The 27,055-nt window shown below is 42.7% G+C and overlaps 5 protein-coding genes and 2 long non-coding RNA genes across 27 annotated transcripts; 2 read left to right on the top strand and 5 right to left on the bottom strand.

Annotated features, from left to right (window-relative positions):
- Positions 1-53: 53 nt before the first annotated feature.
- LOC100828642 (probable small nuclear ribonucleoprotein G) lies at positions 54-1,603 on the bottom strand. Its single transcript, XM_003578381.4, has 4 exons — positions 1,443-1,603; positions 1,245-1,267; positions 358-479; positions 54-278 (listed from the first exon to the last, which is right to left on the bottom strand). The coding sequence occupies exons 1-4, from the start codon at positions 1,475-1,477 to the stop codon at positions 213-215; spliced, it is 246 nt and encodes an 81-aa protein (XP_003578429.1). The 5' UTR covers positions 1,478-1,603; the 3' UTR covers positions 54-212.
- A 382-nt stretch (positions 1,604-1,985) lies between these two features.
- On the bottom strand, positions 1,986-4,980 carry LOC100823301 (U11/U12 small nuclear ribonucleoprotein 35 kDa protein). The gene is made up of 8 exons (XM_003576679.4): positions 4,663-4,980; positions 4,483-4,580; positions 4,333-4,384; positions 3,876-3,946; positions 3,659-3,749; positions 3,500-3,575; positions 3,322-3,400; positions 1,986-2,833 (listed from the first exon to the last, which is right to left on the bottom strand). The coding sequence occupies exons 1-8, from the start codon at positions 4,808-4,810 to the stop codon at positions 2,198-2,200; spliced, it is 1,251 nt and encodes a 416-aa protein (XP_003576727.1). The 5' UTR covers positions 4,811-4,980; the 3' UTR covers positions 1,986-2,197.
- Positions 4,981-5,247: 267 nt separating this feature from the next.
- Positions 5,248-10,148, bottom strand: LOC100828338 (PTI1-like tyrosine-protein kinase 3). The gene is made up of 8 exons (XM_003578380.4): positions 9,813-10,148; positions 8,594-8,723; positions 7,582-7,817; positions 7,356-7,482; positions 6,937-7,210; positions 6,429-6,561; positions 5,988-6,074; positions 5,248-5,868 (listed from the first exon to the last, which is right to left on the bottom strand). The coding sequence occupies exons 2-8, from the start codon at positions 8,679-8,681 to the stop codon at positions 5,719-5,721; spliced, it is 1,095 nt and encodes a 364-aa protein (XP_003578428.1). The 5' UTR covers positions 8,682-8,723; positions 9,813-10,148; the 3' UTR covers positions 5,248-5,718.
- A 2,136-nt stretch (positions 10,149-12,284) lies between these two features.
- LOC106866834 lies at positions 12,285-20,939 on the bottom strand. Of its 8 annotated transcripts, none has more exons than XR_002966160.1 (4): positions 20,800-20,931; positions 15,084-16,376; positions 14,141-14,355; positions 12,285-13,323 (listed from the first exon to the last, which is right to left on the bottom strand). It is a non-coding gene; the product is annotated as an uncharacterized LOC106866834 (long non-coding RNA). The 8 variants fall into 8 exon arrangements; XR_002966162.1 differs by having other exon boundaries at positions 12,286-13,323; positions 14,141-14,232; XR_002966159.1 differs by lacking the exon at positions 12,285-13,323 and adding an exon at positions 13,696-14,048.
- On the top strand, positions 16,888-23,228 carry LOC100829142 (protein FLOWERING LOCUS T). Of its 14 annotated transcripts, none has more exons than XR_002966155.1 (6): positions 16,888-17,395; positions 18,229-18,290; positions 18,440-18,530; positions 19,663-21,826; positions 21,903-22,006; positions 22,125-22,260. XR_002966155.1 is itself a non-coding variant. In XM_024463072.1 (6 exons), exons 1-5 carry the CDS (start codon positions 17,198-17,200, stop codon positions 21,959-21,961), a joined length of 459 nt encoding a protein of 152 aa, XP_024318840.1. In that variant the 5' UTR covers positions 16,890-17,197; the 3' UTR covers positions 21,962-22,007; positions 22,121-22,255. The 14 variants fall into 14 exon arrangements, 9 of the variants coding, with proteins under 9 accessions (XP_024318840.1, XP_024318839.1, XP_010238356.1 ...); XM_024463072.1 differs by lacking the exon at positions 18,440-18,530 and having other exon boundaries at positions 16,890-17,395; positions 19,663-19,703; positions 20,849-20,947; positions 21,903-22,007; positions 22,121-22,255; XR_002966152.1 differs by lacking the exon at positions 18,440-18,530 and having other exon boundaries at positions 16,891-17,395; positions 19,663-19,703; positions 20,849-20,947; positions 21,855-22,007; positions 22,125-22,169.
- Positions 21,966-23,816, bottom strand: LOC112272402. Its single transcript, XR_002966164.1, has 2 exons — positions 23,673-23,816; positions 21,966-22,231 (listed from the first exon to the last, which is right to left on the bottom strand). It is a non-coding gene; the product is annotated as an uncharacterized LOC112272402 (long non-coding RNA).
- Positions 23,817-24,029: 213 nt separating this feature from the next.
- On the top strand, positions 24,030-26,858 carry LOC100828036 (sigma intracellular receptor 2). The gene is made up of 2 exons (XM_003578379.4): positions 24,030-24,701; positions 25,428-26,858. Exon 1 carries the CDS (start codon positions 24,146-24,148, stop codon positions 24,641-24,643), a length of 498 nt encoding a protein of 165 aa, XP_003578427.1. The 5' UTR covers positions 24,030-24,145; the 3' UTR covers positions 24,644-24,701; positions 25,428-26,858.
- The last annotated feature ends 197 nt before the right edge of the window (positions 26,859-27,055 follow it).

Raw genomic sequence — 27,055 nt, 5'->3', positions numbered from 1 at the left:
ATGTGAGGACAAAGCAATATAGTAGTATGCATCACTAATAAGCACTGAAAGCAAATAAAAACATAAGATCATGAGCTTGCAATAAAATATAAGTCGGTGAACCACATTCAATTCATAGTACTTCCAAGAAAACATTAGTCAAGATACAATATGAGCAAATAACAGCATGTACATCAGTTCTCACACTACCAGATAGATGCCTGCCTTGGAAATCACTGTTGCGATTTGGCAATCGGCTCCAGTGCCTCAATCATGACTACACTGTTTCCCCTGACAACCTGCACATGATTTTCAATTCTTAGTATACTGTGCATAAAGAACAATGACGGCACAAATACACGGCAGCAGGACACATACCACCATTCCAATATCGGTCTTCTCGTTTCCATTGACCTCCACGGTGTTGTCCACCACCAGATTCATGAACTGATCAAATCCTCGGAGGGTGCCAATAACAACACGATTTGCATTCATCTTGACTGGAAAACAAATCAAACTGTTCATTACCAAAGACGAACCACCACAACAAATTTAAAAGAGAACAAAACTGTAGCAATGGCAGCAGAAACAACAAAGACAGAAACCAATCCTTAAATGCTACGCTACGGCCATGTCTAAATGTGCAGGGTGTATTCTCCAACAATACTGTGCACACAAGAAATTGAGGCTCTGATTTTCAATGCTTCAACATAACATGTCAGAGTAACATATCAAAAGACAAGATAAAATTGCAAAGGGCTTCATACGGCAGCCTATCAGAGTAACTATGACAAAAGAGCCTCATGTGGAAATTAATCCATAGCTTCTTCATATTATCATCACTTAGAGCAGCCGTTAAATAAGAATTTTGAAGAAAACGACATTTCGCTAAAAGATGAGTGGTAAACACGACAGCAAATTCAGTGACACTTAACTTGGCCCACATGATAGATAGGAAATGAACCAACAAGTGCCATATTAGAGCAGCTATGACAAGTAGCTCCATTTGGACATAAATCCATAGCTTTAATATTCCGCTCACGTCAGGAGTCAGAACAAACTAAGATTAAAAAAGGAACCTAAATGCCTGACAAAATAGATAGAACGAAATAGGGCATCTCGAAGTCTGAACATGATTCTCGGAATACAAGTGAATTCACCGTCTAAGCAACTGTACGACTGAATACATAGAACAAAAACAAAAGTCCATGTAATATACAGGAGATGAATTAACTTGAAACTTTTGGTAAGATTATTTCACTTACTTTGTAGCTTCTTGTCCATGTACCTGCCAATACACCAAATAAAGATGAACTAAGATCAGTATCCCTCTACCAGAATAGCATAGAGAAGCGCATGAAAATGAACTAAGTTCACTATCCCTCTACCAGAGTAGCATATAGAGATGCGCATGAAAATCGAGATCTGGAGCAGAAGGGGGGGTGAGGAGCGCGGATGCTTACTTCTTGAGATCCGGAGGTTGCCCCGATCGGCTCATGCTGGCTACGAATCGAAGGGGATCCTGAAGCTAGCACTCCGCCTCCTCTTCTTCTCTGCGTGACAAAACCCTAGCGACGGCGTAGGCAGGACGCGGGTGAGTCCACTTTTAAAGGTAAGGGCGGAGCGGAGACGCGAGCCGCCGCCTCAAAACCCTAAAACGCGAGAGAAACGGAGGTGATTGGGCCACGGTCGAGATAGTCATGGGCCGTATCTTTGATAGGCCACCACAGTATTTGGGATCCTTCGTCTTTTGGCCCATCTATATGTACTGCGACGAGCGGGCTCTAGGCGGCGGCGGGGTTCTCTGGCGGTCGCCCGATGCCCACCGAGTAAGGAGAAAGAAGGTGGTGTCAAAGGAAAAAAGAAAGAAGTTCAAGGCTGGCCGTTGGAGTCTGATCCCATGGTTCAAAATACTGACGATGTTTTCCGAAAAACAACTTGAAATATGGTCACTGGCTGAGGAAAGCGGGTTCAAGGTTGATCGTTGGATTCTGAAATCTGAACTGTTCAAAATATTGATCGTGATTTTTTTGAAACCAACTTGAATATGGTCACTAGCCGCATGATGTATTGACGGGCACGGGCCAAGCGGCAGCAAGACGACAATGCAACGACTTTAACACCAAGCAATCGAACAGGGCATATGCATGGAAATGTTGCTCGACATATGGTATCTACTCCCTCGGTTCGTAAATACTTGTTGTGGTTTTAGTACTATCTAGTGGCTGTAGTCTCGGCTCTCGGATCTCCTGGAGCGAGACCTGTGACTTCGGCGGCTGCTGCTGCCGTCGCGTGCATGTTCTCCATGGCGCCTCTCCCGGTGAGACCGGCGAGGGCTGTGGCCTGCTTCAGTTGAAGATTTCCCGTGTTTGCGGCTGCCATCGTCCCTGCCTGGAGACATCTGCCCTGGCTCCTGGCTGTGTCTCCCCTCGTGATCTTCTTCTTCGGTCTGGATTCTATGCCTACTGTGTCTGCTGATGTCTCCAGGGTCGCGGCTTCTTCTCCTCTTGCGACGACTCCTGTCATCTTCGGTTGGGCTTCGGTGCCTACCGTAGCTGCTGATGTCTCCAGGTTTGCGGCTTCTTCTCCGTTTGCGACGATCGCTGTCGTCTTCGATTGGGCTTTTCTGCCTGCTGTAGGTGCTGACCTCTATGTAAGTAGATGATCTTATTCTCTGTTGTGATTCTTCCCGCTGATCATGGCTGCTTTTGCTCCTTTGGTGGCTGCCTTCATCTTCAGTTGGACTTCTCTGCCTTCTGTAGGTGTTGTCAGGCCTATCCTTGGATCTTCTCCTAGGAGAAGGTGACTCTTCTCTGTCAATATTGCTGCCTTTTCGTCTTGGTAGTGGGGGAACCTGTAATAGTAGTAGACAGTGTTATTTGACTCCATGGCATTAAGCAGTAGCAATTGCGAACCAAACAATAACCAACAACACCCACGGACATAAAGATAAGGTATATTATGGGATATAGTGAACAAAAATCAAAGTCTTCTTAGTGAGAACACACAAGGTTAGGCCGTTAGGGTTAGCTTACTATTGTTCCCATTCGCCCCTTCTCATGTGGGTTCAGTAATGACAAGGATGACCAAGTCACTTCAGGGTAGAAGTACATGTAACAAGTAGGATGAATTCTTCCTTTCTTCCTAATCTTTCATGGCAAATATCCGTCAGTTTTTTCTTACCAGTCAGGTGTTCCAAGTTTCAAACTCCTTTTCTAGTTTGTTAGTATGCTTTCAGATGGTGTCTCTGGAAAGACCCTATGATTGAGCTCTTTCTTTCCTTTCCAAGCTTTCAAATGACGCCTTAGCGGTACAGGGTAGAAGTAGAAGTGACGCAAGTACCTCATAACGTGTCATGTACCTCCCTTCAGGTGGTGGTGGGATCCCGAGCTTTTTCAGTTCATCATAAGGAATAGGGCGCCTGTCAAAGAGGAACACGTAATTACTGTATGCCTATAAAGTCCAAAGCACAATTTCTTCGTGAGAAATATTGGATTGTAACAAATGTCTGGGTTCATACAGTGGAGCACGGAATGGCCTCTCTCGGCCTCCAAATCGAAGCTGGCCAGATTCTTTCTTTCCTCCAAGTCCCCCTCCTATTCAAAAGACAGTCCAAAGTAATACGAAGATCATTTCAAGCACTCTGGATTCTACATGATACTTCAGCAGGGCAGCATACCTAACCTCCTTGGTATCCATCCAGGCATAAGCTGCTGTCTGTAGTAATCTACAATCACTTCACTGCCATCAATAATGGAATGGTGTGCATCCTACAGACCAAAGGCAACACAGAATAGTTACTTTAGGATTCAAAATAAATATACCTAAAGTAAACATCAGAATGCAGCATGAAACAAACAGGCAAAAGAACTTTAAAAATATCATACAACCGATACCTCATAGGCACGGCGCATCTCTTTGTCTGTTTCATACTCAACAAATGCATAACCACGAGAAGCGCCAGTAACTGCAAATTAAGTAGTCTGATTAATACAACTGAAGTTGTAGAAAGCAGAGATATATGCAATCAGTTGCACCCTACTGACACAGTGCTGATTGCCTTCTACTGACAACGCCGACTAAAAAGGCGTTACTGCACTAGTGAGTTGATCTGGAAAATGGAGATTAACGCCACACTTATAAGATTACTAGATAAAATCGAGTACGACAGTAGCATCGATCCACCGTGCTATCGATGCCACACAGAATACTCCAATTTGCATTGAGATGAACTGTACTGGTCTTATTTTCACAAGAATATCATCATGTTGTCATGGAGCAAGGTTCGCAAATCAAGCTATTCTTAACTAACACACAATAATTCATTTCATGGAGCACAAATGCTTAGCTCACCAATATCCCGCACCAGCCGCATGCTCTTCACCCTCCCGTACCTGCTCATCGCCTGCTCGACACACCGAATCAACAGAACAACAACTCCGACCATCAGACGGTAGACAAAACACCAACCCAACACAACAAGCACAAGAGAGAGAAGTGCACCTTCCGGAGTGTCTCGTCACCGGTGAAGCGGGAGAGGTGCCCGACGAACACCATGTGGTAGGGCTCGCCGGTGGCCTTGGGGTCCCCGAACGGATCATCTAAGAAGAAACGGAAACCAAACCCCGAGTGAGAGAGCTGGCGTGCGAGTGGGAGAGTGGGAGGGACGGAGAGAGCACGCACAGAGGCCGGCGCCGGAGCAGAGGAGGGCGCGGAGGACGGCGTTGTCGTGGGGGGCGACATCCGTGCCGTCGATGCTGCCCGCCTGGATCGGGTGGTACTTGTCCGCGTAGAACACCGCCGCCGCGCTCCCACCGACTCCGCCTCTCATCTCGCCTCCGCCGCCGCTGCCGGTTGCTACCTATACCTCCAACCGCCGGCTCTGCACCGTGGCCGCCGCCGGAGTGAAAAGTTCCGAGGGCGCGGCCGGCGGCTCCGCAGTCCGCAGAAGAGGGGGAAGAATAGGAGGGGGCTGGCTCAGCAGGCAGATTGGCTCGGTCGGTCTAGTTGTGAGTTGTGACCACACTGACCGCAAGCCCGCAACAGCGGCCGGCGGACCAGACTCGCCGGTTCAGCTGCAAGCTTCCAGGCTCCAGCAAAGACTTTACGCATGTCAGCATATGGACATCGATATAGAGTAAAAAAAACTAATTTTGCTCTAAAGAATTCGGCACGAAATATGTTTTTCTCTGCAATTTCTATCAAATCGCCTGATCGAGAGGCGAAGTCTCTCTCTCCGGACATAATTTTGGGGCAGATAAGCAGAAATTCAAAATGAACAAGAATGTGGCCAATTTTCATATCTCACACATATGCAAGCAAGCACACACCAAGCTTCGCGTTCACAGATTACACAATCGACGGGGTCCAGCTCAAATTATAAAAGGGTAAACCCCCAAAACCAAGCCATGAACCAATAACAACCTCCCCAAGTTCCCATGTTACAGTGTAACCCTGAAAAAGATTATTAAGGTGGTCACCAACAAAACACATTCTCCACCGAGCCAATGAATGCAATAGAGCACAGCACCAGGCAAAACCACACGGTGAGGAAGGAGAAAGGGAGTCTTGCGGTTACAGAGACAACCTATGTACTGATCAAGCCATGCTGATTATGCATTATTGGCCCACGATGTCGTTACCAACTGACAAGCACGAGACAGTACTGTAAAATGAGGCGTGCACCGGCACCAACGAGGGCATGCCATCTCTTTTTACATCCATATTGAACTGGGTAGGTCAGATGTCTGAAGCCGTTGTGTTAGGAGCAATGGCTGGTGGAGGTTGCGGTTTATGCTGAAGAAGGGGAGAGAGCGCTTTGACGACAATGCTCATGCTGGGCCTAAACTCGGATTCGTATTGCACACAGAGTGCCGCCACCGCTGCAAGCTGCAATAGACAGGAGAATACCATTTGAGTTCAAATTTGCTTCGAGCTGTTGCTTAGCTGGTGAGCATACAAAAGAGTGCACAGCTGCACACAGAAGGGAGGGAAGGAGAGAGGCAGACCTTGGCGACGCCTTTTGGGGGATACTCGCCTTTCAACCTTGGGTCAATACACTGTTTCACTGTATCCTCAGTCAAACGAGGTGTTGCCTGTATCCAGAGAAAGCAGTAGCAACCAATCATAAATACACAGAGCACTTGTAGGAGTACATAACATAGAATAACATCAAAGGGACACCAAGTAAACTGTGGTTCAAATTCTGACCATTTTTTCGATGTTTGTTTTCTTGGCATCATATGCAAGTCTAGTCTGACTCTTTGAATTTCAAGAGTTTGTATGTGTGTTATGCCCTAGACTCCTGTTGCTAATGCAAGTTTTCCTGTTTTGTTTAGAGCAATTCTATAAATTAAGTAGGAGTAGTTCTCTTTACCATTAAGTTGTAGCTGGCAAACAACTCTGTTGAATCCTCTAGTATAATGAGATTATAGGAAACAAATACTTACCCATGTAACTAAACTCTGCTGACCTCTAGGCATTGTATGATCTACCGGTTTCCTTCCTGTTAGAAGCTCTAAAAGAACAACTCCAAAGCTATATACGTCACTTTTCTGAGTTAGCTGGCCAGTCATGGCATACCTGCACCGTCAATAAAAAATCGTTTCTTAAATGGAGCAAGAATACATGAATTGCTAATAAAATCAAGTGCAATAGCAGATCCACAGATCCACATATGTAAAAGTAGCAAATAGGTGGAAGTACAGCTGTTGATCCAAATATAGATCTGGTTTAATAAATGAAAGTTTTGTTTACCTTTAGTGAATATTATCTGGGTAGTACTATCAGTCTATCACCACTATCTTATATGGAAGGCGATAAAGTAAACAGGTTATCTCTAGTAGTAATAATTATCGGGTAACACCTCAATAGCATAAAGGATAATTTAATATTTTGCTTGGAACAACTAATCTAGAAATACATATAATATTCAAGTATTTGAGTTTGGTAAATTACTCAGGAGCATGATAGCCGAAGGTTCCAAGGACACGGGTGGAATGCAAACGAGCAGCCATATCAGGAGACTGGTTTGAAAGATTAAAATCTGCAATCTTCGCTTTATAGTCCTCAAATAGAAGGATGTTGCTAGAACGTATGTCCCGATGGACTATCGAAGGTTGAACCTTCTCATGAAGATACGCTAGCCCTTTAGCAGCATCTATGGCAATTTTGACCCGCTGTATCCAGTCAAGTGCTGGGCCAGGCTGTGCACCAGGGACACCTTTTCTTCCTTGTGTATGACAACAAAGGAGGAAAAGTATCAGAATGGATCAGACCACTGTCATATATGAATTGTTTCAGTCATGAGGTGGTAAAGAAGAAGCAGGCAAAAGATTACATAACATTAAGGAGCTGCATAGAATTAACAATCATACCATGCAAAATGTCATGTAAAGAACCCATTGTAGCAAATTCATATGCCACCAGACGTTGATTTCCTTCCACACAGTACCCAAGCATTTCCACAAAATTTTCATGCTTCAATTTTGACACAATTGAGATCTAGGGCCAAAGGAGGAAAATAAGGTTAACACTTAAAGGTTGCAGTTGATATAAATATAACATAACTAGCAAAAGCTGCATATTGCCGAGCAATTATACCTGTGTCAAAAATTCATTATCAGGTTCAGGGTCTGATGAAGTATCAAGCTTTTTAACTGCAACATGCTTTTCACTGTCCAGAATAGCATAATACACTCTTCCATATGATCCTTCACCAATCAAAGCCTTCGACCCAAAATTGTCAGTCTTTTCTTTCAGTTCATCAAGTGACAATTCAGGTATTTCAATCGGAGGAGGTGCTTTTGTTGGATCACTTTTGGAAGCAAAACCATTTCCTGGTAACCATGTGTTTACAAAGAGCTTTAGGCCCCAGCAACAACAGTACAACAGGAAAAGAGAGAATAACTAGAAAGAATAAAAAAATTGCACGATAAAATCCCTTGTGATAGACATTCTTTCAGAATTGAAGAAAATAAAACATAAATACCTAGCCTGTAATAAATCGTTACATAGTTCAGATGTCAAGAAAATAATCTGAAGTGCTGACAACTATGCTGAAAACGCACTACCTTGCAGTAAATGAGCATGGTTTTACCTTTGTATCCATGTTTTAACATTAAAAATCAAAGATCCATTTTGTTGCTCACGCCACAACTTGCACTACATCAATTCTCAAAGGACCATGAACAGATGCTAGGTGGAGATGCTCACTATTTTCTACATGGATTTAGACTTACTAGAACTTTTATTGTTGAAGGAACACTAGCATGTAATGTTTCACAGCACATCCTGATGCCATGGTCGCATGGATACAGCAAATAAAATTACAGAAAGTGATCTCAACGGAGTTTCTTGCTTCTTCTTTGAAAAGCCAAGGTGTCCATCCCCCTCTGGTCTCCATTTAAAATTAAAGAGAGTAGATGATATGATTCTGGAGGACCCAAAACCATAACATTTAAATCCGGAAACTAAATCTCAAGTCTCCATGGGAGTTTCAAACCTATTCCCCAGTGATTCGAGAACAGAGGCCTCGAATCAATCAACTTAAGTACAGGCTGAAATGCTGGATAAACATGAGACAACAAGAAAGGCACTAAATAAGAGGAAGTACCTTCTTTCTCATCTGGGCTGGAAGGAAATTCATGTTCATGTTCACGATATGGAGCATGAAACTGACTGCAGCAAAACCACCGGCGCATAATGACCTCCCTTGTCTACTTCTTCTTATCTCCCTCTGGTTCCTAAGAAAAATGGATAAATACATTTGGCATCAATATAAAATGTGTAGTACAATCTCAATCAGAACACTCGCAACTAGCGTGGAAATAATGAAAAGAGAAAAACTATCACATAACATAAGGTAAGATTGTAGGCATGCATCCTTGGGGGCCTTGCAGCAACTATTACATATGACATGCACTGATTGGGAATGATGGTGAGGTTTGCATCCAGTTCAACCAACTAACCCTGCAAGTGCTCTGCCTCTTGGTTCTTTTCTGGACTTTGGATATGCACCCCTTGACGAGGTACAGCCTTTATATGTCTGTCCTAAACTAACTCTGGGCATACATTTTCATTTCAGTTCGTGGGCAACATTGTGCACGGCGATCCAGATAAGCAAAACCACACAAGTACACATTTCTTGCATTGTCATTTTCAATTTCGATCGTAACCTAAGGAACGAACAGAAATAGATAACCAGCACTGCAGAAACCTCAATTACTATCATGCACTGAAAGTCTGAATTGAAAGCACAAAGTGGAGGCGAGACCTCACGGAACCACATAGACCTCAGCGCCAAGTTCTACATGCACTTCCGTTCCGTTCTACATGCCCAGAACAAAGCAGCACGAGACAACCTAGTCCGGCACACACACACACACACACACACACGAGGCACTAAGCACAGAAACGCAAACTACGGCGTGCCCCGTTGCAAGCAGCAGCACCTCAAGACCGTCAAGCTTCATCGCGCGCGAAAGCCCCCAATACCACGCGACCCTGCCGCCAGTCCCCAATTCACACCGCACGGTGAACGCCCGCGCCGCGCCCAGCTGACCCCTGCCAAACTCCAATTCATGTCGAAATTGAGCGCCCTCCTGCTTGTACCCCTCCTCGAATCCCCAGAATCCGGCGCCCTCGCCTCGGAGTGGGAGAACTCGACCCGACCGACCATCTCCCACCGACACGAAGCCGCCGTACCGGGGGGAAAAAATTCTACCAAAGCATACACACAGCGCCAGGTCACCCCAGCCGGCTCTCGCACTGCACAGACCGCCGCCCCCGCCGCGTAGATGGAAGCAAGGGCACGGGGAGATTAGAAGTGTCACCTGAGAAGGAGGCGTCCAGGCGGGCAGCCGCGTCCGATCCGCGATCGGGGGGCAGCCGCCTCCGGCCAGTCGAAGCGGGGCTGGCTGGCAGCTGGGTGGGGGGCGGAGGAAAACCAAACCGAACCAAGGTACTCTGTACGATGGTGGTGGTCGTGGGCAGGGTGGGGTTTAATTCCGTCGTTGGCGTGGCAGGCAGGACGAGGGGGAGACGACGACGACAAGGCGGAGAAGAAAGAGGAGCGAGGGGGGACAGCCGTCGTCGCGCGACAGCGGGGACGCGCTGTGTGCTGGTCCCGCCTTGCCGTGCCGTGTGCCGCCCGCGTTTACCCGACGTAACTACTGCTAGCCTACTACTACCTGCCCCGCGCATATCTCAGCGTATCTGCAACCGCGCTTTCGGTTTGGGTTGGTCTTTTGTTGCGTGTCTGCTTAAGCTTGTTGCTGCAACCACAAGCCTGGTATCTTTGTGTGTGGCTTTTCCAGCCTTGAACCCCGGTCGTGGTTTCGGTGTTTGCTCGTCGAGTTCGCTCGTTTCGGCCGCTTTGGAGTTGGCGGAGCCAGCTAGCGCTTCGGCCTCGTCATAATTGGATTGTTTTCCTTTAGTCAGCGGTGTACTTTGGACGAGTTCGCCAGTTTGGACGGTCTTTAGCATCGACAAGCAAAAACGAAAAACGCCCCAAACAACCAAAAACCATACAGCAAATGTCGTGGTTTCCGGCTACTCAGCTTTTTAGTCATAGATGCATTCGTGTTTGGGCAAATTTGAGTAACTTAATGTGTGACGGAGGGAGTACAAATTACAAGGCCAATGGAACTCATAAGACAAAAGACCAAGTAAAAAAGTAAGCTCACTGCTTATCCTCTCAAAAAACACAAAGATATTGCTGGACGAGGGAAAGCGACAAGAGCCTGGCCACGAAAGCGGAAGTATGATGGTGAAGGCTTCAATGAAGCCCAACTTTTTTTTTTCTAGAATACACCCAAGAAGGTGTATCATCATTTATAGAAGAAGGATGCGATGCAGCAAATAGTGTTTACAGTTTACAATTTAGCCGGTATCCCTCCACGGCACGCCACCAATACTCGAACAATCAAATCCTAAACTGCCCACCAGTCCTGCATGCTTTCCAACCAGGCATTGCCCTCTTTCCCTATTTCAGTGATAATGATGTTGGTGTTTGGAGATCCAGTGTTTCCAAATCATCCAAAAAACCAAAATTGAGCAAGTTGCGAAGTCCCTTCTAAGTTTCCCAGCAATCGGCACAGAGCACCACCATTGCTGCAGCGAGGAGTCTTCACTTGGCAGCCATTGCGCCAAGTTCCAGCTAGTTAAGACCTTGAACCAAACCTCACGTGCTACGACGCAACCAAGCAGCAGGTGGTTAATTGTTTTCGAGACTTGATCACAAAGAGGACATGCATCATGGTGATCCAAACCTCTTCTTGCTAATCTGTCCACAGCCCAACACCTGTTCCGGCAAGCTAACCACATGAAGAATTTGCATTTTGTCGGTGCTTTAGAATCCCAGATCAAATCATGGCCTGCAAACTCTTCTCTACCTTCAAAAAAAGCCAGATATGCAGATTGGGCAGAGAACTTGCCAAAAAGTGACCACTTCCATATGAAGGAGTCCGGCCCCTCGGAAAGATCCACGAGCTGCAGCCTGTCCCACAAGGAGAAGAGCTCGGCGATGGCATCTTCAGAAAGATCAGGGCTGTTGTGTCTAATCCATCTATTGTTCAGCAGCCCCTCTCGAACAGGGATATCAATATCTCCCAAAGGTAAAATTCCATGGATCGTCAGAGCAAGATCTTTTATCCGCTGACCATCAAGCCATGGGTCAGACCAAAATTTTGTTTCCCTCCCGCCATTCACAGTAGCAATGGTTGCTGCTTCAAACAACTCACAAGATTGTCTTGGTATTTGGAGGTCAAATTGCTGCCAAGAACGCCAAGATTCAGTTCTTTGTAACCAGCACCGCCTTGTTCTCAAAGCCCAATGGAAGTGAAGCCCAACTCACGGAGGTACCACCAAGCACAAACAGGAGTCCGAAGGAGGAGAAACTACAATGGGGACACCCCAAGAGGAAATCGCCGACGACGCCAACGATGGCAAAGGGCAAGCATGGCTTTCGCCGGAGCTCCAACCTCCCACCTCAAACAACACTTCCACCAGTGGTCAAACTAAAATGAAATCGACCAAAGGCAAGAAGAAACTACTGGTAGAACTCGAGGCAAGACACCGGTGTAAAAAAACCACCTAAGCTCGATTGAGAGCAGTCGCCAAGTGTTGATCAGGATCATCAAAGGCGGAGGGGGGGGGGGGGATCGGGCGGGTGAACCCACGACCAAGCAAAGGTAACTGAACTGATAGATCAGACAAGGCAACGCCAACGGAAGAGGATCGGCACAAGGTGATGGGACAAGAAGACAACCTCCCACCCACCAAAGGCAACCCACACCGAAGCAGGGACGTAGCCGACAAAGAATGTGGCACTACAAGGAACTCAACGCTAGTAGCAAGACCTAGCTCCTAAAAAAATGACTTCAACGAGGAACATCGCCATCGTCCGACCCAAGCGGATCTAGGTTTTCACCTGGAGAAAACACAATGACGCCTATAGGAAGGGAACAACAACAAGATGCCGCTGCCACCATCTGCACCGACAACAGGCAGGATTTTCACCCAAATCTGCAGCCTCCACCCCAAAAGGCCACTGAAAACACGCATCCTGCATACCAGTAGGAAACCCCGCCGCCTCCTTCATTGTAAACCGCGACCAAAGCCTGACGACCACCTGAGGGGGTAAGGGAGAGAGAAGGAGCTGGCAGCAAGGATCTAGGGTTCGCCTCCTGCGTCACCTGGAGGAGACGGCGCGAAAAACGCAACTCCTAACCCATGTATAGTATGGTGCATCGTTTCTTTTTTATCCATACATGTACTAGCATAGACAAGTTTTCTCAAAATATCAATGTATGTTTATCTTCCCTAGGCAAACAATTTTAATGTTGGTATTCTATTGGGTGAGGTAAGATAGAGAAGAAGAGAGATTGGAAAAAGATTAAATGAATGCATTGAGAATGTGAGGAGAAGGCCGAACACGGATTTGTCACTTTAGCTTATTTTGTCTAAAAATGGCTGCATGTACAGATATTTAGAAACAGAGGAGTACAAGATACCGCCCAGCTTTTGCCGTGTCTCTGTGCTATTGCTGCGTAATCTCTCCCCCATCATGTACTTTCTCCGGCATGTGGAACCTCGTAACCTCCCTCAAATGATGGGGACTTTGTGGAATGGTGGAGGTTGACTTCCCTTTCGACCCATCAGTAAGCCAGCAAGAGCACCGCCTTCCGGATCTTCCTAACGGCTTGGTGGATCTAGAAACAGCTCAATGCAATTGTCTTTGACAATGCGCAACCAGAGATTGCAGGCCTTTTAAGTCCAGTGTCAAGTTGGCAGCTAAGCTCTGGGTTCAGGCGGGGAGCCTCAGCGGTGTCCTATCAGAGATCCCTGGCGCACAGTGTATTGAGTTGTACCCTCGGTTTTAGCCCTTTCTCAAGCTTGTACATATTTTTTCTTCTATAAATGCTTAGGGACGGAACCTTTGTGTTTTCTCAAGAGAAAAAAAAAACAGTGATGTAGGCTGGGGAGTGTGAAAGACATTAAAAAAAGATTATTGTGGGCTCTTTGCAATAGTAGTGTATTTTTCTTTGTTCTTTACTAATGCATTTTGAATGTACTGAACTTAAAATGTGCTAGAGCATTTTGTAGACCACACCACTATCCAAATATTAGGTAGATCTCATATGTACACCATGAAAGGTTGGTTCATGTGTTGAGAAATTTATTTGGAGCGGAACGAGGGAGGAGACACATATTAGGTAGCATTTTGTAAGTGGTTAGCTAGAGAAAAGACAGCAATGAGGTAAGAAAAAGCTCCTACAGATTTCAGTCAAAAAAAATGAGGTAAGAAAAAGTAAAATGGGATCCTTCCCGAAAAATGATACAAGAAAGAACAAAATTGATATATACGTCTGCAGTCACTTTGTTGCATTTTTCTAAGTAACTTATAGTTCAAACAATAAAAACATAGAAGAAGCAACTGGGAGTGATTTTGCATTCTTACAGCTACATGGTAACATCAGGTGTATTAAATAATAGGAGTAATCTTGCATTCTTAATTGCCACTGGATGCAGGTCTCGCTCACCCGTAGTTCTTCAAAGTGGATGAATTGCTAGTGAAACCAGTAAAGCCAATGCCTAAAGTAACTCTAAGTTCGCCGAAAACAGAAATGTAGCACAGGTTACAATGTCCTACGGGACTCACCTCTAGTTCTTCAAAGTGGATGAATTGATCCGAGAAGCTGAGATTGTTAGCGAAACCAGGAAACCAATGCCAAAAGTAAACTTGCAAGTTCGCTGAAAACAGAAATGCAGTACAGGTTACTACGTCCTTCAAGATTCAGAATTAGCTGGTAAAAACAACAATATGTCCCCGCCGCCTTGAGATGTGATCGCCATCCAGGCAAGAACACAACAGCACTGAAGAGGGAGAACAAAAAAGATATAAAGACTTCAAAAAATGCAAAAATGGATCTCGAGCTTGAGCGAACCCAGTATTATAACATATAAAAATGCATTTTGAAGTTTCAAAAAATTCTAAAAGCATTTACACATAGGCATGTTGCAGCGCACTACGTATGCCTAAATTAGGTTACACAGACAAGACAAAGATAGGGAGATCAGATCGACATTTTCTTTTTGTCTAGCCCCACACATGAAAATATTTCTTAATGAAACTTTCAGATACGTAAGCACATGTACATGTGGATTTTTCCAGCATTTATCTAAACTTTTAAATATTATTTTGATTTTTTTCAATACCAGGCTCACATGGAGCCAAACATCCGATCTCATAAGACTTCTCATTACTTGAGAAAGATGAGGAACAGTGTCCTCAACTATATCTCTCATGCTCACCGACTTTCCGGTCCAGCCATCGTCCTCTTAATGCATAATAGAATGCACTCTATCCGATTTAAAAAAAAATAGAATGCAATCCACACTAGCTCCATCTGTGGGTCCACCGTCAGCACACGCACACAATTTGCCAACCGAGCACCACTGTATATTGTCATGCCGGTACTGTATCCCGTCATGACAAACAGTTACAGAAAGAGTATATATGCCGTAAGCTATATCTGGCATTTTTAGATGCAAGATTGCCAAATGATAAGATTGCACTCCATTAGAATAGATTCAGCTCTCACCTGGATTACATAAACTTTTGCGCTGTTTCCAGCTGATCGGCGAACAGTCCGGAGGGACCAGAAGCAGCAGAGAATGGAATGGCAATGGTATTCATGGCAAGAGTTCATCCACGGAAGCCAGGTGTAGGTAGTTTGCAGTGCAGGGAAATTCCTTGGTGCCTTTTCCCCCCTATGGTTGTCATGGGAGAACTTTCAGCAATTCATAGTTGATCTTCTGCCTTTCTGCTAGCAAGGTCCTGGTGGAGATGCCCATCTGATCTGCAAGACTGTACCTTTATTCCAAGATTGTCACATGTTGAGTATATTCCCTTTACTTACACAAAGTGCATATGGTATGATCTCACCACATATTAGCATGTCTCCAAGCAACTTTGTATCAGTACACAGAAAAGTACTCCCTCCGATCCATAATAAGTGTCTCAGACTAAGTACAACTTTGTACTAAGTACAAAATCTAAGACACTTATTATGGATCGGAGGGAGTACAAATCTAAATGTCAAAAAGCAGTTCGAAAAGTATCTTAGGAAAACACTAATTTTCGCTACTTGAATATTCATAAAAATACTAGATAGATTGAGTGTGCATTTCTTAGCTTGGCTCCGCTCTAAGTCTTTTTCCTTCAAGCTCTTTGTACTCTATGCAATCATGTTTTTATAGGAGGCCCCATTTGGACGAAAGGATTGGGTAGGAAGTTTGGAGATGTAATTTGTTTTCTGCAGAATCTGCATGCTGACCAGAAATGGTGAAAGAAAAACCTTAGCACAGTACGGAGCACTTATTCTTAAGTTTATGTGAAATAAAGGGCACCGAATGTAGCATCCAGTGGTCCTCAACGTGCCAGTGGTCATCACCTTCTATTTGAGGCTGAAAAATACAAAATCCGCATGGATACTTCATGGCTATCCTGATTACCTGACATGGATGTTTATGTGGAGAGCCGAGGCAGCTACATGTGGTATTCTTGCAGGCACAGTTCGAATGCAAGCTCCAGAGTGATAGCACCTATCTCCACAGCTTGGAAAGTCCAAATGCCCATTCGTACCATCAAGGGTGAATTTCTTGCTTGCGACCGGACTTCAAGTGCTATGAGGAAACAGGAATACGATTTCAATGACGATACCAAAGACATTGATGCTGCGCATTGAACCAGGAGATGCTCATCTGAAAGATCCAGCAGTACAGCGTAGAAGAATTAAGTCATTAACCACCCTCATAGAGTCAAATTGCAGGATGACTGAGCTTTCTAATCTGGTTATAAGATGCCATCCTCACAAAACTAAATCACCAACAACCTGCAGTTCTCAAGAAAACTAGGTTAGCAACATCCTGTTAATAATTACCAAGATTTAAAGTTTTAACCATTATCGTGTCTCTCATAAAGCCTCTCTGCCTGTTTTTATCATCCATAGGAAGCCTCAGCAGGTGACTACGGAGACTAGCATATAATGGAGATAAACAGGTGAACAAGTGTCCTGTAGGATAGGTCCTGGGAATAGTTCTCCACTTGAAGGTGAAGGGCGAAGTACTAGATATTTCAATTGCCATCAAGGGAAAGCATATAAAGGAAAAAAAACAAAGATTGCTAATGACCTGTTTCTACCTCCCCGGGTTTCATACTCTTGCATCGTGGCGTTGATAGAAATATTCTTTCTACAGCTGAGTGCTCACCACTCAGAGACGTATCTTTGAACATGAAATGACTCATGGCAAACCTTTGTCCTAGCCCAAGCAAGGCTCCATGCAGGGGAGGTTAATTCTTTTTGGAGCTTTAAGCATACCTCCAGATCTTTGGAGAATATATGCACGAACAACTGACCATAGAAATCATTCAAATAGACCATACAACTACAACTAGGTCATCTCAAATATAAGGGAAAATAATACTATATAAAAAGTTAGATTCCATTTGCTCATAGTGCACGACGGAATGTTGTGAACATAAAGGTGGATGCCTCACTACTAATATAAATTTATGACGAACTACTCCGTTCTTCCACACAGAATTATTTTGGCTAGCCTTTCCACCATATTGAATATTTTCCCACCACTAATCGATCAAGGCGTCAATAAAATCATCTCGTGTAGCCTTCTGTTCCAACAATAACATTGAATTATGTCGCGGGGCAGGGATCCTTTGGCATTGAGCCAGGTAATTGGTGATGTTTTGGATCCTTTCGTAAAGTCAGCTGCGATGAGGATTAATTATGGTGAGAAGGAGATTACAAATGGCACCGGGTTACGATCATCTTCTGTGCTCAATGCACCGCAGGTTGAGATTGAAGGTCGTGACCGAACAAAGCTCTACACACTTGTAAGTGACACAATATATGTAGGATCATGATCTGTACAGTGCACAATTTTTTTTAGCATTGTATTAGATTAGGTGAAACATAACCTTTGATCTGAACAAAGCTTCTACTATAAAGATTACTCTCACGCGAGAAGAGATAAATCCTAGAAAAATTAGATAAATTATTATACTGACTCATGCAAGTTCCTTACTCAAAGCAACTAAATTTAGAAAAACTTGTGCACAAGTCTACATGATGTTTCAGTAAAAGAAGGTTCTCTAGCTTGAACAAATATAGGTTATTCTACAAACTGTAGGTGATTTTCTATAATAGAAACACCAGATATATATAGGTCACACACAATGTTATAGCGGGAACAAAAGTACACTACCACCCCAGATAGTATTTGTTGGTTTTACAAAAAGAATCACAAAGTACACTTTGGTAATGGTTAAGTACATATATGGTACATGCCACTTTAGAATATGTGTCTATGCCCTATCTTGTTTGCATAGTTTCGTACAATATAAGGCACTAAGTCTTCTGCTTTGCTTAAAGTTGGAGTTTGAAGCTCTCTCACATTAAAGGTGGCAACTGCTGTGAACATCCATTACACAATTGAATAGACACAGTTACATAGAATCTTTAATCAGCATGTGCCTGGAATATCCCATATCCAAATCTCCAGCCAGAACCCGCTAAAAAGTAGATAAAAGGAAAACTGAACACCTCTCCACCCACTATTGCTCTCTTCTTGTTCTTTGTAGAGTTGTGTCCTGGCTACTCTATAATGCATGCAACTGCTTCTTTAACTATATCTAAATGCTAACAGACAAAATTTGCCTCTTATAAGGTCATGGTGGATCCTGATGCGCCAAGTCCAAGCAAACCAGAATACAGGGAATATTTGCATTGGTGAGCACATTGTACTTATTACAGAAGTATTGCATAGTGTCTTCCTTAAACCCTCAATAAGGCCAATTTTTTAAGAAACCTATGAATGCTACTTGCCACATTATTTTTATGTTTATAGTTCACGAACCCCTTACCTAGATAACCTGCAGGATTGGAATGCAGCCCTCTCGAAAAAGGAGGGGGGTGTTTCTTTTCCATCCATCAACAGCTGAAGAACTCTTGTTCTATATGCTATATTGGGTAAGAAAGTACAGTTTCTGCGGTAACCTAATTATTTTCTAGCAACATAATTCCTTTACGCTAAGTCTTATTGCCCAGATTGTCATTAGTATCATTCATCAGCATTCAATTAGTTAGCAAACTGATCATATTCAGTAAATCAAATCAAATAACCAATAATAGCTTTTAAATTATTGTAATAGTTTCTACAGTCTCCAAGAAGATATTTTACCAACTTTTCATGGACTAGGCACTCTGCAAATTTGACTATAAATTACTTTGACATACCAACTAATTACAAACATGGCCCTTGATAACTTTAAGGACATCATTCTGAAGTACCACAATCATTGAACATAAAATGGTGAGATGTGACAAAAACATTACTCCCTCCGATCCATAAGAAGTGTCGCCCATTTTGTACTAAGTTAGTGCAAATTTTGTACTAAGTGGGCGACACTTTTTACGGATCAGAGGTAGTATTTCAATAAGGCATTGAATATGCATGCGATCTAAATAAAGCAGTTAGGGGACATATAATAAAAAAGGCTGCCATGCCTACAATTCAAACAGATGCTTCAACAGAACTAAGTGGTGGCGCTATGCCGCTAATGCTTATATGTAACCTAAACAAGTGTTAATTAAACTGACAAAAGTGGTTCCTTTTCTGTGTGAAAACCAGAAAAACAAAATGCAACGTCACTATTTTGTAACTAAGAAACTAGAAGCTAAGAACTAGCAGAAATTTTCAAGAAAATTGCTTACTGCAAAGTAGAAGATGCGTGATACTTCCTGCCGAATAAAGATATAATTAACTGATTTTTTACCAAACACTCATGCTGTTATTTGCAACACCAATTTTTTCTTTTGGCTGATTGGTCAAATCTTTGTCAGCTACTTACTATTAAGAATGTGGTACCAAGATCGATCTAAAAATACTATATAATTGATTGTTTAATCTGATCCGTGTTTGTGCAACCCAACTCTCCTTATAGAAACTTCCAATTTGACAGTACATAAACATTTTTGTCAACTTGAAATGATTTACCATTTGAGTAGTTTATTGTTTACAGCATGCATCATAAGTTCTGTTGCTGATCAAAGATCTAAAGGTTGTGCCTTGTTTCTTTTTCTTCTTGGTTGTTTTGTACAGGTTGGTGACTGACATCCCAGAGGCAACAGATGCACGTTTTGGTGGGTAACGCCTTACATAATCTCCAATAATTGAACATGAACACTTCTATTACATTAGCACAAGCAGTAAACCATTCAGATTATGTTGGCATTACTATCTGCTCAATTATTAAAAAAAATATTGTTCTGTACTTTGGTATTCACCTACAGGCATTCCCACTGGCACTCCACACAATGCACTAAGCCACGTAGTTAGTAAAATCTATTCCCTCCATTCCATAATTCTTGTCTCAATTTTTCCCAAAAATGGATGTATCTATTCCTAAAAAGCGTCTAGATACATGTAATATTTCGACAAGAATTATGGAACGGAGGTAGTATGTCAAATCGTAACACAAATGATGATACAGACAGAAATAAGTAGTTACAGAAACACCTCTATTGCTAATGTAGCATGTTCGATAAAATTATTGTTCTGAACTAAGCAAATATCTGTAATTCTTTGATGAAATAATCAAATTACTGTTTTTGCTAGAAATTATGTCCAAGCTTGTACCATGCTTGTGTTTAGAGTTTGAAGGTAGAATCTGCAAAGGGCATGACCTATGCAACAACTCGTATTTACACGACAACGGTGACAAGGAATCAGTTACTTCAAAATAAAAATGCTAAGGAATCAATAATTTTAAGAGAGCGTGTTACTTTACATAGTTCTAAGGCTAGCATCAATGATCTGTACAGTGCGTATTACCATAATAAATTTCGCAAGGAAAGATGGACACAAGGATTTTAGAAAATTTATGCATCTACTGAACTAAAAAAGTAGGAGGGCAATGGTTGTTCAAGTCAATGGACGTGTGTACAGTGTCAGTGAGTGACATCTGCATGTCAGGTTCATTGAACAGGTTATCATACCATATGCTGAGATCCTTTGTCTTTGTTTAGGATTTTGGTTAAATATCCCTATAATTCTCGTCTTTTTGGGTTTAAGGTGATATTGTACCAACCAAAAAGAATAAAGACTAGGTAGTTTTCATGTATGGTTTTGTGATTGAGACATTAAGTGGTTGGCCTACTAAAGACTAAACTATACCAAACTATTTCAAATAAACATACCTGTGAATCAAATGCAAAGCAGCCTAGAGAGGGGACACACCTGTTTTGGATGCAGGTTAAGCAGCTGATGATTGTTATCTGCCCAACAGGCCTCAAGTTGAGTATCTATCACCATGTAACTTTCTGTGGGACCCACTTGATGACATTCGTCAACGTGGTGAGACTTCAGCTGGAAATCAAGTTGATGGGTAACTGTTACATGCTTCACTGTTGACACCATCCAATGTTTGACCAATAGTATCTTCTGTGTGGGCCCCCAAAAAGACAAGATATACCTATATTCCAAATCTGTTAACATGAGAACTTCCATTTCTAAGTGAAAACCATATACTAGAATGAACATGCCGCTTAGAACAACACCAAGCTGTAAATATAGAACTGTCTACTAGAGCTCACATGTACGTATTAGCACGAGCAGACCAAACATTACTGCCAATGACCCGCAAAAGAATGCTAGCACTTAAGCACTGCAAGTTAGCCACAGTGAGAAAATAGTATGGTAGACTTTGCTTCATGCAAAGCAGCATTACTGGAGTTAATAACATACCGTTAGTAACGCATGCACCACATAGGAGCCCAACCCTTTTATCTTGCTTAGCCAATCTGTTAAGCTGTTAAGCTTAGGCTAGAAGATATACACATTTCCATGCTATTTAATTAAGATTGAAGCAAATTTAAAATTGTAAAAAGAATTTAAATGTTTCTAACAAATTTAACATAAGTTGCCATAACATGGCACGGCTTATGCATTTACTAATCTTATTATCACATGTAATGGTACCTAGTCTGTCAAATGATCTATCTACCTTTTTCTATATGATCTCTAATGAAACTGTTCCACTTATCGATAATCTAGCTTTGACTTCAATATTTTTATGCTTATGTGTGGATGCTATGGTGGCTATGCAGCACATGATATTGGCCAGGGTACTTTTATCTGTAGAGACCTATCATAGATACATAAACCTTAAGCTGTTTAAATTTTTTTTCTCGGACACGCCGAGCGGCGTGTCATTCTCATTAAGGTGCTTAATTTTGAGGGCAAGTAAATAAATAAGGCATCACAGGTATTGTCTATCTTTATTGAATTCACAGTGAGTATCTCCAGGAGCATTGCTGAGCAGTAATGTCACTGAACTACAGGAAATATCAATATCACAGTGTCAAGGAGCATGTACTTCAAAATAGTTAGAACAGCCTGACATCTGTAACGTGAAATGGTCAAATCTATTCTCCACCTTTAGAAAGTTGAGTAAGCAACTCTAATATACAACACATAATGTTTCAGGCAATGAAATAGTTCCCTATGAAGCTCCACGGCCACCAGCCGGAATTCATCGGATTGTTTTTGTGCTATTCAAACAGGAAGCACGGCAAACAGTTTATGCACCAGGATGGCGGCCAAATTTTAACATCAGAGACTTCTCAGCATTTTACAATCTTGGACCACCAGTTGCTGCATTATTCTTCAACTGCCAAAAGGAGAGTGGTGTTGGTGGCAGAAGGTAGGCACAGAAGAAAGTTTATCATTTTACTAAAGAGAACAATACAACGATATATATATATATATATATCTATATACATATATATATATATGTAATATACACATATATATACACACATATATATATACACATATATATACACACATATATATATAAAAGAAGCACAATATCACACATGACATTTCTCAAACGTAGTTGGCTCATTAACATCTAGTCTAAAACAACCATGGGGTTCACAAAGGTTATCCAGAGAACAGTATGTGAGGATAGCTAATGTCAACATCAACATAATAGCAAGGGAAGATTTTAGATCTAACAAATACACATTTTTTCCCAGAATATAGTGAGTTTGAGCTTAATCTCCTTATATTTAACTAGGGGGTGACCTCTTTCGTATGAAAAAAGTAGTTTATCATCATTCTAGTGCTGAAATATTTATGCTTACTAATTATTTTAACAGTTAACACTACTTCAATTTCACACAGTAGAACAACACAGACAAGGCTGGCATGTTCTCCCCTCTTGATATGTGCAAGAATCGAGCCACGTTGAAATTCATTTTTTTAAAGTACATTGAAATTCATTATTTCATTAACAATACCAACAAAAGAAAACCATCCCTTTCCTTCAAAAGAGGAAACATTTCATTACCTGTTTTGAACAGTTTCCTTTCTTGGATTAATAGGTTTCAAGGACCAGGCTGAAGGATGGATGCAGAAAATCTCTAGAAAAAGGCAGTACCATTTGCAATTTAGAAACTATAGTCCACACAAAGCTTTTGGCAGGCTATATAATGCCAGTTAACAATCAAGTAGTCCAGCAATTGACTTATATCACATCAAACAAACTAGCATTGGAGTTCTCATATGGCACATGTCCAAATAAATTGACTAAAATAATATGATTAACAATGTTTATATTAGCAGTTATGAGCATAATTGTGATATGATCACTCCTTTATTTCCTTTTCTTTTTTATGAGTGTCGATGTAAACCAGAGTCCAGAAACACTGAAGTCTGACAGACGAACTAAAGAAGGTCATCTAGTACTAAGCAGCTTCCCACATTCCATACCATGCGTACTCAAATAGCACCTTTTATCAACAAAGAAGTTAGTACATTACTCCATTTCCCAGGCAATTCACCTCATTTCACCGGCAAAAACTCGTTCAGCGACGATCTACTACAAATGCGACACTGTGTCCATGGGATGTAAGCGCGAATCAACGAATTACCATAAATTGCGTCAAACCTTACCTCAAGCACGCGCTCATTATTCGTCATCGCAGTCGCAGCAATAAATACCGAATCACCGATAAAAATGCCAATCCACCAATCACGCCTAGACAACCAGTGAGTCTCACGGAATCATGAGGAGGACGAGAGAAGTAATCGGACAGAGGCATTACCAGATACGCGTTCCGACGATCCCAGAGACCTAGACGACAGCATTTCAAATTTTCAGCTGCTCGTCGGGCTCGCCTCGCTGGGGAAGTGGAAGAGAAGCGAGCGCGTCTGGAGAAGCCACTCTCCTCGCTCCATCTCAGGGCTCTGGCGCCGCTTCCGCCGCATCTGGGGTTTGGTGGGGAGTGAAGGGGATTCAGGGAAGGAGGCGGTGGAGGACGACAGCGGCGGGAAGTGTGGGCCGGGCGGGCTAGCCTCCGGTACCGGGCTACCGGCGAACAGACATGGGACGGGCCGGGCGGAGACGGGCCGGAACAGAGACGGGCCGACCAGTATCTCTTTATACGTTGTTAATTTCCCATTTGGATCCTCTAAAAAAACAAAAATTCCCATTTGGATCAAGAAGCCTGAAGCCTTCACGCCTCACGGCCCCGAGATCCCAAACCAGACGGACGACCTCAAAAGCTCCGCCGCAGCGATGGGCGTCGTCTCGGCGGTTGCTGACGCAGTGGTCGTCCTATTCTCCCTCACAATCGCGGTGGCGGCGCCGCTGATCGACGCGCAGTCCGTCCTCCCGCACACCCTCTACCCGGCGCCGCTCCGTGACCTCAAGCGGTGGTACGCTGACGAGTTCGGCGACTACCTTATGGCTCAGCCGCCGGGCTTCCTCCGGGGGCTCGTCTGGTTCGAGCTCGCCTTCCTCTGGCCGCTCGCCGTCGCCAACCTCTACGGCGTCCTCGCGCGCCGCCGATGGGCTGCCACGACCTCCCTCATCGCCGGCGTCTCCACCCTCACCTCCATGTCTGCAATACTCGGGGAGATCTTAGGTTCTGGGATAGCGACCGACAAGTTGCTTCAGATGTATGTTCCTTTTGTTGTTTTCGCTGTCGTCGCAATTCTCCGTGGACTCTGCCCGTGCTCCTCTTCTGCTGCTGCTCCGTCGCTTGGGCCATCGTCACGGAAGAAGAGGGCCTAACTTAGGTTCATGTATCTCTCACGAACAATCTTTGGTCTCTCCCCGGTTGGAGTGGCAGGTTTTTTTCTTCTTCTGATTTGTGCATTACTTGGATTATTTTCTATGAGTTTCTTGCGGGATTTATGTGAAACAGGCACTTAAGCCACGCCCAGAGAATTCCAATGTACTAGATTCTGATGAAATTGTAACACCCAGATAATTCCAATGTACTAGATTCTGAAGGAATTTTACCGGTTTATGTTGATTATAAATTTGCTGTTGTTGAATTATGCTTGTGTTGAATTAATAAGCTGATGTGCAAAAGTTGGTTTCTTGTTTGGCAAATAAGATTAACACATTTAAACAAAACAGAATGCACCTAATATATAGATATAATATGAGATCAATGGCGTAATTATTAAACTTCTCCAGGATACAAAAAAGTAGCAAAACTACAGAACATGTAAACCTATTCAACCAGCTGGCTCAGAGGGATTATCAAACATGTGTGTACCATCTGATCCTGCTTCTGAATCGGCACTGAGCCAAGCAAGTGTTGACTATCTGAATTCATCGAAATAATTTTAGGTTTCATTAATTTTTGAAACTCGATTGATGAGTATGTCTCGTGCTCATATTCAGGGCCCCATATGGGGTTTCCATTAAGATATCATTTACTCGACCATTTGATCAAGTACAGTTTTCATTGATTGGGTACTATTGATGTGAGAGTCTAATTTAGGTATGATCTAGCTACTTCATCTTTGAATTATTATTCGTGCTAATGAAATTCCAATTATTTCAGGCACTGGCAATATTGATCGTGTAACCCTGGGGTGTTTTGTATTCCAGACTTCCTGATAGCATTTTCTATAGCTTGCCATGTTATTCTTCTTATGACAAGGAGAGTATATATACACTATTATCTGGCATGTATTGCTAGGATTATTAAGCGGTGAAGACCAAGAAGGTGGTTTGCACACTTTCTTGTTTTATTTACCCTAAAACAATGTTTGCTTTCTGAAGTGTCTACATGTTTTTATTGGCTTATCTTTGGCACTCCTTTTCTAGAACATAAAATTCTTCATGTTAACTCATAGATTCCATGAGTCTGTAAATTCTTGCTGAGCCAATCTTTTTACTGAAATCAACGGTGCTAACTTTGCTTTCATGTTTGTTGCACATTAGCGCAACAATTTTGTATGCAGCATAATATTAGGATTATTTATAACAGCAGAGCATATGATCTTCATTTGCATGTTGTTAATGTAAGTTAGCATGGTTTTCTCAGGCTCTCCTAAATTCATTGTTCACCTTCTAATGGAGTTCCTCATGGGCTGACATTTAATGATGTAAGATGTTTCACTAACACTGCCTTTTTCCTAGCTTTATTTTCTTTTCTCAGATCCTCTTTAACTCCAGTTATTATTTGTGTTTCATTGCTATATCACATTTTGGCCAACATTTTCATGGATACATTTAGATCAATAGCTCCGTAGAAATCGCATGCTAAGCTTCTAATAAATTATACAATTAACTATCGGTGTTGGGTTGCCATAATAGTATTCCAGAAAAAGTATATATGTCTTCATCTGTAAGTGAACGGGTGAATATTTCACGGATGCCGTATTGTGTCTAAAATCCAAAACCCTATTCTCTATGGTCAATGTTGTGAAATTGCCTTGGGTGGTCAGCCAACAAGGTATGCTGGGAGTCCACTAGAGTTCGATCCTTGAAGGTCGCACTTTGATGACTCATTTTGTATCTATATACTATCGGACTGCAATTGCACGGCTCTCACAGTTTAACTTCAAAAAAATGGTGTGAAATTGATTGAACCCAGCAACCATCTTTTATCATGGCCATGAGATCCTTCTAGAAGATACAATATAAGATGGATTTATAGTTCAATTTCAGCACACGTAAATGGGCATTTTAAGAGCCTGCTGAGGATTAGAAGAAGATATCATCAAAGAAGGATGATGGAGTGATTTGAGATTATATATCGGAACAAGCAGAATCCCTTCTGCGCTGTGTTCAGAAGCTGACGTGTGTTGAGTTCTTACGTATCAATTGGAAGAAAGTTTAAGATCAGAAGTTGTCTGTAGCCTCTAGTTTGCTGATTACAGCATGAAAACTTTATTGTCGATTTCACTGCAGCTGGAAGAAAGTTTAAGCTTGTAGACTTACTGATAGAGATAAATGAAAGCTCTGTGTTTGCGGACGGATGCAACTATATTTTGGACGCACCACCCATGTTCTGCTATCAGCACGTGCTGCTCTCCTGTGTTCTGTATCTTTGCTTAGAGATGTATCTTTGTGAGATTAGAGAGATCGTAATCGTAATCACAAGTTGACCGAACATGCAGGCACACGTCGTGTGAGCGTGCCTACCACATCATGCACTGAACGGATAACGGCCGGATTGTAAAT

Source organism: Brachypodium distachyon, chromosome 4 (genome assembly GCF_000005505.3).
Source record: "Brachypodium distachyon strain Bd21 chromosome 4, Brachypodium_distachyon_v3.0, whole genome shotgun sequence".
Classification (NCBI taxonomy): Eukaryota; Viridiplantae; Streptophyta; class Magnoliopsida; order Poales; family Poaceae; genus Brachypodium; species Brachypodium distachyon.
The sequence above is the reverse complement of the archived record's forward strand: the minus strand, read 5'-3'. Positions and strand labels throughout refer to the sequence as shown.

Coding starts and splice junctions, on each gene's coding strand:
- LOC100828642 (XM_003578381.4), bottom strand. CDS start 1,477: ATGAGCCGATCGGGGCAACCTCCGGATCTCAAGAA. Junction 480..1,244: donor CATGGACAAGAAGCTACAAA/GTAAGTGAAATA, acceptor TTTGTTTTCCAG/TCAAGATGAATGCAAATCGT. Junction 279..357: donor AGACCGATATTGGAATGGTG/GTATGTGTCCTG, acceptor AATCATGTGCAG/GTTGTCAGGGGAAACAGTGT.
- LOC100823301 (XM_003576679.4), bottom strand. CDS start 4,810: ATGAGAGGCGGAGTCGGTGGGAGCGCGGCGGCGGTGTTCTACGCGGAC. Junction 4,385..4,482: donor GTGACGAGACACTCCGGAAG/GTGCACTTCTCT, acceptor TGTGTCGAGCAG/GCGATGAGCAGGTACGGGAG. Junction 3,401..3,499: donor AGGCCATTCCGTGCTCCACT/GTATGAACCCAG, acceptor CCTCTTTGACAG/GCGCCCTATTCCTTATGATG.
- LOC100828338 (XM_003578380.4), bottom strand. CDS start 8,681: ATGCGCCGGTGGTTTTGCTGCAGTCAGTTTCATGCTCCATATCGTGAA. Junction 7,818..8,593: donor CAGCCCAGATGAGAAAGAAG/GTACTTCCTCTT, acceptor CATGGTTACCAG/GAAATGGTTTTGCTTCCAAA. Junction 5,869..5,987: donor CCCCAAAAGGCGTCGCCAAG/GTCTGCCTCTCT, acceptor TGTCTATTGCAG/CTTGCAGCGGTGGCGGCACT.
- LOC100829142 (XM_010240052.3), top strand. CDS start 17,198: ATGTCGCGGGGCAGGGATCCTTTGGCATTGAGCCAGGTAATTGGTGAT. Junction 17,396..18,228: donor GAACAAAGCTCTACACACTT/GTAAGTGACACA, acceptor GCCTCTTATAAG/GTCATGGTGGATCCTGATGC. Junction 18,291..19,662: donor TACAGGGAATATTTGCATTG/GTGAGCACATTG, acceptor TGTTTTGTACAG/GTTGGTGACTGACATCCCAG.
- LOC100828036 (XM_003578379.4), top strand. CDS start 24,146: ATGGGCGTCGTCTCGGCGGTTGCTGACGCAGTGGTCGTCCTATTCTCC.